Source organism: Anser anser (assembly GCF_964211835.1).
Source record: "Anser anser genome assembly, chromosome: 2".
NCBI classification, from domain to species: Eukaryota; Metazoa; Chordata; class Aves; order Anseriformes; family Anatidae; genus Anser; species Anser anser.
In genome coordinates this window covers 51,478,663-51,488,688 of record NC_139721.1, presented here as the reverse complement: position 1 = coordinate 51,488,688, position 10,026 = coordinate 51,478,663, and the positions used below count along the sequence as shown (strand labels likewise).

Here is a 10,026-nt window from a genome sequence, read left to right as displayed (position 1 = left end):
GTGACTTCATGCATGTGTTGGTAAGAAAAGCAGCAAAGGGACCACATCACAAAGACTCCAGTTATCACAAAGATGTTGCTAAGAACTTGTAGAGGGGAGGGACAAACACGATCAAGCACCCTGCAGGCAGACACGCAGTCCTGTCTCCTGCTTTATGGGAACGCCAGGACAGGTAGGCCCTTGCTAAAGGGCTTGAGATTCCCAAAGGGCCGGGTCCCTAGAGGGGAGCAGAGCACAACAGGCCCTTTGGGAATCTGCTGTGTTTTATACAGTACTCGAAGGCCAGGCCACTACCATGGATGGGCTGAAGCCTGCCAGCTTCTGGTGAAGTGGTGCCCCTGTTTTTAAATCATCTTGTTACATTTGCTGGAAGGCACTGAACTTTTCCAGGCATCAAAAATGTAAGGAAACAATTGCACAAAAAGATTAACTTTTTCCATCTGCAGCAAGGCAACCTCTGCAAATCCCCCAGTGAAGCAATAAACAACATACTCAAAAGATGAGTTTTTGAACTGGCACAAAATACTGGACAGAAACAGATTCTCAGTATCAAAGATTATGCAAAATTATAGTGTTTAGGGTGGGAGATGATGATTAGTCTACAAATTCCAATAAATTTGTCAAAGAACAGTGTCGATGAAGAGATAGTCCTTTCTTTTCCTAAGCAGATTTAAGAATCCCTTGCAGCAGAATTTCACGGAGCTGATTTCCATGTAGGCGACACGTGAATTTATCATTCTTTTGTGCTAGGGTACGCAGCCCTTGTAAATAGGAAATGTTAACAAAACATCCAACCAGCAGGTTATTCAGGTTTTCTCAGACATCAGATGCCAGCAGTAACTGCATTGTCCTGACATTATCATAGAATAACAAGCCATAACCTTGTACATTTTCTCTAACTGCAGTTGTCGCTAGTGCCTGACTTGTGATGGATAACAAATGCCTCTTATTCCTTCAGTAAATTTGTAATCTGCAAAGCTGAAAAAGAGAGCGCAAAGTGGCATAGGGATGATACTCTTCCGCCAGATCCTGTTGTTGTACTGATGCGAACTGACATCTTCCAGAAAAAAAATCCATAAACTAGCAGAGCAAGTTGTAGAGAAGCCTGCAAAATTATTCGAGTTATCCTCGGAAAACTGACTGAGCAGTCCCCTAACATAATGCAACAGAATACAAGATGTAGGTGCACCCTTCTCTGATACGACATTGTCTCGAGCATCAGTAGCGTGTGAGGATGCTGAGGACTGCCTGAGTCTTCTGCACTCCTGTTGCTTAATAAGGAATGAATGCTATGAAAAACTTTCAAGAAGCATGTAAAATGTAAAATATACACACAGCTGTAATAATTGTATGTGCTGGAAACCTTTCCATGAAAAAACCTCTCAACAGTATATGCCTTCATACTGAAGCCACCCTTCCACAGCCAAAAATCTGGAGAGTAAGTATTGAGAAAAGAGGTTGATTCTCTGTTTCATACCATTGTCAAACAAGCAATGACTGGCTCAAAAGGAGACACTGAGGTTTCCAGTATTACAACAAAAGAGTGTGCCCCAGAGCAGAGTAGAAAGCTACTAAGTTTAGTCTGAGCCTTTTGTAGTGCTAAAAATATTTACATATGAAACAACCTGGAGTAAACATAAGTAGTGGTACTGTTGTCCACAAAATTCTCTATTCTTCTGCATAGAGTCACTTGACACAGACCCTAAATTTTCTTTTTGTTTTACAACATCTCCACAGGGAATTTATCTTGTTATCAAAGGAATGCTTTCAGCTGTTGGCCTTTTCCCGCTTTTATGCTCTTATCAGAAATAGGAAACAAAAAAATAGATACTTAACATTTAAATTCTGTTGCACGAAGTGGAGTTGGGATGAGAATTCCCATTAAAGACTGAAGTACAGAGAATATTACAATTATTAGGGATCCAACACAGAAGAATATACTATTATCCAGTTCGGAAAAGAGATTTGCATGGACACAATGCTGCACTGTGAAGTCTCATACATACAAGCCAAAGTTTTTTTTTAAATTTTATTTAAGAATAAAAAGAAAAAAATAAAAAGCCTCATAAGGCACATACAATGCACTCAAGAAGCATTTCAAGCAACTACCCTGTCCTTGACAGTGATGTATCTTGATGACAAACTTGTAAAAATTGCACAGCTCAGGGAAGAAAGGAAAGCTACACACAAAGCTCTACCACGCTTCTACAGTATCTATTTTTTAATTTTCAGTAACTATGTTAAAAAAAAGACCAGGCACATAAAAGAGTGGTCATGTAAGGGAAGAGTCCTTTAATGCCTGAGGTACCAAAAGGCTGGTTGGCAAGACCAACACCAAAGGGATTCCTAGGTTCATAAATTGTCAAAGTAACTTGTACTTCTGTTTCTTCACGTTTTTAAATTGCCTATTTTTAATATGTTAAAGCAAACTAGTTTATATTCCTTTGCTTATGCAATTTATACGAGACTTATTCATTGTCCTTATGTCATGTTTCTATCCCTCCAGCAAGAATTCATCCTTCAAAGAAACATGTTTAAGAAATTTTATTGGGTTTGAAAATACATAAACTTAAGGCATATTAAGTAAGCTGTACAAAAGATACATTAGCTGTAAATAAGGGAACTGTATCCATACAAAAGCCAAAAAAAATTACAAACTACTAATACTATTGCAATATGCAGGTGCCAGTGGTACACTTTGATTAAGACTTCACATTCCGGTTTAAAAAACAAACTCAAGCAGTAATTATGTTCTAGTGTCTGTTGCATAAATCTGAAAGCCACATCCCAGAATACAAATTAAAAAATAAGGAACTGACTTCAAATATCCCACAGGGGCCTTATGTTCAAGAAACACTGAAAAGTTCCTTGCATTTTAAAGTGTGAAGATGTATGAGACTAACATCGGCTGATGCCTACTATATTGTATCGTGACACAAAAATCACCATAGTATTTTACAGAACCTAGGTCAAATCCTGAGCTAATTCTGAAGTCAATTTTGTTTGACATACAGACCAATAATGAAAACATGTTGCCAACACTACCTGTGTGGACTTTATTACTTGGACTAAGTTAACTTCAGAACATTAGCTTTGCAAGTACACGAAGGAAGGTCATTCTGACCTTGATTCCTTAACCCATTACCATTGGGTTACATTTTGGCCTTTGAAATTACATTTACTCAGCCAGCTGACTACTCCCCATGGCAAAGAGGCTGCAGATACTAAGAAACAGGAACAACCAGTTACAGAAGCATAGAAAAGTCAGGAAGCCAGGAAAGAGTGTAATCCCTAAAGAAACACTTTAAAGGAACATGATTGTTTGGTATTTCTAACAGTTTTGCTTAATTAGGAGAATATTGTTTTAGATAAATATATTAGAAAGTTCACAGAAACAAGCTTCTAGAAAGAAAGAACTGAGATTTGAGGAAAAAAGCAAGAGTTTGTAAAGGTAAGACAAAAGAGGAAAACAGAAGAAAGAAATGTTACCTGCTTGTCAGAAAGCCGTTATAGCTAATTCATCTTCCAGAATATAACAAAAGAGAGCTTGAAATTTAAATACTGCCATAATTAAAGCATCTGAAACAAAATACCAAGACCAGAGCTAGAAAATTCACATACTATGTTAATGAGGACGACTGAATTTCATGCAAAAAAATAGCCTAGAATTAAACACAATTCAGCTATTAACTTTCATTCTGTGTTTAGAGGGTCTAACTTAAGTTTTTATGGGTATTTGAAGGATCTGTGTTTCACGTGAATACTTTGTCTAATTAGAGAATTAAGGAGCAACTTTATTTAGCTATGAGCCACCAGAAACTTTTGAATAGATTGCAGATTTTTTGTTGTAGATTTGAATCAGTGATTTATCACTGAACTGTATTCAAAAACCTCAAATACTTCAATACAACAGGGAATACCATCATAAATTAAACTATCCAATACTTTTTTTTAAGAACACAAAAGTATATAACAGTAGACAAGCAGATACTACTTCTGCTTTCTGCATGGCATCAAACAAGAAAGAAGTACATGCTCAAGAGATGGGGATACATTCTCTTCAGTGTATTTGGACTGGAGCTCCCCATATACTAACTTTACTGCTACTTTCCTGAGGAAGAAAAAAAATTAAGTATGGTCTGCCCTACTGGTGTAGCAAAAGAATGCAGACTCGCTTCAGATCATTTTCATGTATACAAGACTAGTTAGTTACATCTTCAACTGATGAGCTAGATTGACAGAATTCATGTTGCCCTACTTAGAACTCTCTCTAGTACACGTACTGAAGAAGTACAGTAAGTTTTCATCTGGTGCTACAAGCACTCAGAGACAGAACTTTGTTTTCAAACTATCTTTCATTCTCTAGATGATTTACAAGACTACCGTATAACTACTACTGATCTTTCCAGAGAGGTTTTTGCTAAAAGAAAAATAATAAAGACCTTACACATGTACCGGGGGTCTCTGAGCATTTGATAGATAACAGAACAGACAGGAGACTGGAAGACATTTACATTTGGTCTTGATGGTAAATTGAAGACTTGAGGAAGGATGTGCACCATCACGTGTGCACACTAAATACATACTTATACATACGTATACTAGCAAATGCGCAAACTATACTCCAAAAAGGAAAGTGTGACTCTTCTCAGTTAGCAATCTTCAAAGTGTAGAAAAGCCACTAGTTATTTTATTTTTGTCAGTATCCCCTGCATTGGTGCTGTCACTTGCAGTCTTATCTGTAAGTTCACTGCAGCTGGTTATTTTTAACAGGCTGACAGTACTCACCTTGCTGAATGTTACTAGAAGAGCACATATGATTTATTTATACAGGAAAAAAAATGAAATTAAGTTGTTCCATAGTTGTCCTGTTATAGACATTTGTAATTTTGTATAAATACATCATAAGGAGGAAGTGTAAGCAAACCTTTTTTTTTTAATTGCAAATGTTTCTTTTAATCCTTTACTATATTTATATTAATAAAGCAGAGGAGGTTCATGAACATTTCTTAAAGTTAAAACCAATTTAGCTGCTAAAAGGATGGTTGCTTCCTGCATTTAGGAGGCACCACAACAGCTTCAGAAGCACAAAATTTTCATCTTCACCTTTTTAGTAATTACACGCTTTCAGCCTTCTTTTTATAACTGTCTAGAATTCCAGTCAAGACTGACAGTAGATCTTCAGACATGAATTCTTCATAGTCTCTGTCAATTTTTGCATTCTGTTCATCAAGATATTTCTGGAAAAGTTACAGAAAGTTTATTAGATCTATTGTGGTCTCTATTGTGCTGGTTCTGCTAAAGTATTCTGAGCAGTCATTACATGGGTTAAGTGATTTCAGTTAAACGCTAATACATGGAGCAGATGCAGATTAAATCTGACAAGATGTTACTAGTGAAATATAATGATCAATTCTGATTACTTATACCAAATATTTTGTCAATAAATTTAACCATAGTCTCATGACTAACCATAGAAACCTTAGACTCAGTGCAGCATAAATAACTGATGATTTACTGGGTGGAGCAAGCTCTAATGTAATGTGTTCAGTTATAGTTGCTGATATCTCTAGAAAGATTTAATTCTGAGTATTGAACTGCAGCTTACCTCTATAGATACTACATGAGTGGCAATCACTTCTAAAAGACGATTCAAATTATCACCTGCTTTCCTGCTCTCTTCTGTTGTTGTTTGCATAACAATTTGATATCTAAAAAGTAAAGACATTCAGAAAATTGTGACTGTAATTCTAAAGTTCCTGACATCTACAACAAATTCTTTACCACGGTAGATATATTGTCATGTTTAGTCATAATTTTCCCTATTAATATTAACTTTAATATTAAACTTAAGTCAGGCTAGATTTATTAACATGCAACCCAGGAGAAAAAGGACCATATTGTGCTAACTAGTAAGAAACAAAAGTACCTTAGAGCATCACAGACTTCAGACTGTAAAATATGGTTGTCACATATATTGGTAAACAAACTAATATCTTTACTACAACCACATGAGTCACAGAGGTTGGAAGGGACCTCTGGAGGTCATCTTGTTCAACCCCCCTGCTCAAGCAGGGCCACACAGAGCAGGTTGCCCAGGACCACATCCAGGCATCTTTTCAAGATGTCCAAGGACTCCGCAAACTTTCTGGGCAGCCTGTGCCAGTGCTCTGCCACCCACACAGCACAGAAGTGCTGCCTGATGTTCAGAGGGATACTTGTGTTTCAGTTTGTGCCCGTTGCCTCTTGTCCTGTCACTGGGCACCATTGAAAAGAACCTGGCTGTGTCGTATGGAAGAAGTACATGGAAAACAGGAGTGCTGGTACAACAGACAAATATGCTTGCAAAAATAAGTGTCAAGAAGAAATGTATTTCAACTGTGAATTTGTGAAACTAATATATCAAGATGGATATCCACTCAAAGAATTTTACATTAGGACTCAAGAGAATGTCTTTATCTACTCCCCTACATAATCTACACAAACAACTAGAAGTCATGGGCCTTACTGTCGCTGAATATCATGCAGTTCATTCGTGGCTTCACTGAGACCTTCATTGACACCACTTTCAAGTAGTTGTTTATGCTTCTCTAACAATTCCAGCTCATTTGCACATTTTCGCTCCTCTTCTTCTGCCTCCTGTAAATATTAAGGAAGAAAAAAGAAATCACATATTTTAGGAAAAATTAGGATTTTTTTCCATTGTATATTATTCATCCTGATACTTGAATTAGGAATTCGTGACACATGGAACTTCACACTCAGAACTCAAAAAACAAACAAAATCAATCACAAACCAAAATACACAACCCAAGAACAACTCCCTCTCACCCCCGACTCAACCCAAATGTTTCAGGCATTTTCTGTATCTTCTGCCATTCAAAGCCAACTTAACCCTCCCCTTATTTTCCTAACAAAATTTCAACGTCTGTGTTGCTGCTGTCTTCCCTTCAAAAATCATTTCAAAAGGATATTATATGTATTTTTTCTCTAAGTAGCTTAGAAATAGAACTTACAAACAACTGTTTTTGGGTTTTGACTACAAAAAGATTTTTCCCTTTTGCCTCTGAAAGGAATGTAGGAAATGTAAGTAATCAAACAAATGCACAAAACCTAAACCAAATTCCCCCATCATTAAAACATTTAATTCTGGTAAATTACTGGAACATAATACTTCAAAAACACTAATACTGAAGTCTTATGAATGGTATATTAAAAGTTACAAGAGAAATTACATGACTATGTTCTATTATAACCATCCAGATGTTATTGAGTATTTTATGAGTTTGCCTTAAAAGAAAGGTGCATGTAGCGACATGGATCAAAAGCTACATTTCAGGAATTTTTGAAAGCTATAAACTAAAACAATTGCTTCCACCCACCTAAGCAGTGTAACTGCTGGGGGGAAGAACAAATACAAAAAAAACCAAACAATTTTATATCATTAAATATTTGGCTAAAAGAACATTAAATGTATGTTTTCCTCAATATTTAATGTGGTAACAGGTTTATTACAAACTGTAAGTTTATTTACTATATACAAATCATAAACAAAGTAGATCCTATTAACTCTAAAATGTGTTTAAAGCAAGTTTTGTGACATCTTGAGGTCAGGAGATGGACATGGCTGCTTTTATTACTGGTTGTAGTAGCTTATGATTTATTTTGGCTCTGCCAAAATATGACGCCAGGATCTTAGGAGAAAGTGGAAACTAACTCTTAAGATAATACTTGAGTAGTTCTGAATAAGAGAACACTATCATCTGCAAGATGTGTGGGCAGAGGTTCAAAACAAACAGAAAAGCAAAACAAAATCTTACGTATAAATACAAGGATTAAGGATAAGGATATCATTAATGATAAATTGCCATCAATATACAGAAAAGTTTTACCTTTAGCTTCTGATGGTAAAGATCATCCAGCTTTTCCGCTTCTTCTTTCAGTGTTTTCACGCTGCTTTTCTTCTCCACTACCATTGCATTCACCTAGAATGAAAATGTGACTAAGAAAATATAAAGTAAAAAGAATTCCTATGTATAACTGCATGCCATTGCAGACAACACATTAGCCCTGAAACACTGTGTTAAACTAGGTCTGGCCAAAATGGAGTTAACTTTCTTGATAGCAGGCTGTATGGTGTTCTGTTTTGGATAAATGGCTAAAGTGGCATCAGTAACACACCAATGTTTTTGATATTGCTCAGCAACACTTGCATAACTTGGCTACTGCCAAGGGTCAACCCACCCCTCAAGTGCTAATGCAAAGAACTGTAAGTGACATTTGGTATCTATACAATCACACCTTTTGCCACAGAATCTTAATTTCACAGGGAGAGGGGGATGACAAAATAAACATACTATCTTTGGTGCATACAATGCTAATAAAAGTTTATTTGCATTACATGTAAAAATATGTTGGGCTAGAAATGAAGATTCTTCTAGAAGAGTAGGTTTTGAATATATAACTGACATGGAAAACTTTCAGCTATTTATGGTTTAGAAAAATACTAATATACTTTCAATACTTCAGCCTTAAGGTTGATTTCAACAAAACCATACTGACTCAGGAAAAAAAAGGGGGGGGGGCTTTATATGTTCTGAAAGAGTGACCCATAATCTTGAATATAAGCTAAGGTTTTTGGAAGTCCCTATACAAAGTTTAGCAAATATTTAATGATCTAATTTCTGTGCTAGTAGCAGGGGGTTTTGTTTGGTTTGTTTGGTGTTTTCAAACAATTGGTGCTTTAAGTTCTTCATGGCGGTGCATATGGCAGCATGTTATATGACCAGAAATTCTCCTCCTTCCAATCCATCCTGAATCCAATATTGCTGAAAATCTTCCTACTTACAACATGCCAGTGATAAGCCACACAACAGAATGGAATTGACAGCTTACTAAAAACAACTCTTTCCAATTTTTATGATCAAATACATGTAGCTGCATTACCTTCAGCGTAGGGAATACATACTATTTCAACCTAATTCTCACAAAAGCTTTTAATAACAAAAAATAAGTAACATAATTAAAGCAGTCTTCTCACAGCTTCCCAAAAAACACACAGTTCACACATGCAAGAGGTCAAATGGGACTAACAGGCAACATTGCGGTATCTTAGTACTAATTTTCATTAACCAAAATATACCTGTTCTAAAGTATCCTCCAAACTCATTTTCCGTTGAGTAGCTTTCCTAATTTCTTCTTCAGTCTGGTTTATGATCTCCATAAGGGGAGCCTGTAATACACACAAGAAAATCTAGCTAATGCAATTTGTTAGTTTAAACTAAGTTTTTCCTTTCTCCATTTTTTTTTTTTTTTAAACTTAGGCTGCTGTAACCTCCAATACTACATTTTCTTCCATATATCCTGTGTAGCTATGACAATTCACCCCAGAAGCTTTTCGCTGAAATTTCATGGCAAGTTTTAAGAGAGATTTTCCTAACATTTCCAGATAAACACTAGCATTTCCTTGTGAGTGGTAACAGATGCATTCTGTGTTGACTCTACTTACCTTAATCTGAGTTCTGTATTTGACTAGGCAATTTGGTCCTGTCTCAGGATTAAAGTGAATCTCAAAGTCATGGCCTTTGGAATTCTCAGCACTTATTGGAATCAATTTCAGCTTTCGAGCCAGTTTATGATACTCTGCCAACTGTGTTTCGATCTGTTCAGAAGTGAAAAGGACAAAAATCATAGAAGAAAGACAAGTGAAAAGCTTTGCAAAAAGTATTTGTATGGTATTTTAAACAGATTTCTGGGTTGTTCTGCACAAATAGAATTCCAAGTCATGCCACAGTACAAAAGAGCTGTATGTATTAGCAATCCAGCAGTTTGCTCTCTTTGGAGTAAATGTTGTTTTAGGATCCTCTCTGAGCTTATTCTACAAGATTTCTCAGTGTGTTTGGGTAAGACTGTATGGTTTCACCTATGGTTTTCCCTACTTCTGTATTTTTCCTGTTTCAACTTTTTGAGGATTAGTTGACAGGAAAGGAGAAACGTGCTTAGAAATAATACAAATTGCTAAAACAA

The 10,026-nt window shown here is 36.2% G+C and overlaps 1 protein-coding gene across 3 annotated transcripts in view; it reads right to left on the bottom strand.

The window, feature by feature from the left end:
- Positions 1–2,529: 2,529 nt before the first annotated feature.
- Positions 2,530–10,026, bottom strand: part of NDC80 (NDC80 kinetochore complex component) — an 18,298-nt gene continuing 10,801 nt past the window's right edge. For all 3 annotated transcript variants that reach the window (XM_083822690.1, XM_083822691.1, XM_083822689.1), the window contains exons 12-17: positions 9,509–9,661; positions 9,143–9,232; positions 7,893–7,985; positions 6,509–6,639; positions 5,609–5,711; positions 2,530–5,240 (exon numbers count right to left, since the gene is read on the bottom strand). In XM_083822690.1, the coding sequence (XP_083678816.1) occupies positions 5,118–5,240; positions 5,609–5,711; positions 6,509–6,639; positions 7,893–7,985; positions 9,143–9,232; positions 9,509–9,661 (693 nt within the window). In that variant the 3' untranslated portion in view covers positions 2,530–5,117. The remainder of the gene's footprint in view (positions 5,241–5,608; positions 5,712–6,508; positions 6,640–7,892; positions 7,986–9,142; positions 9,233–9,508; positions 9,662–10,026) is intronic.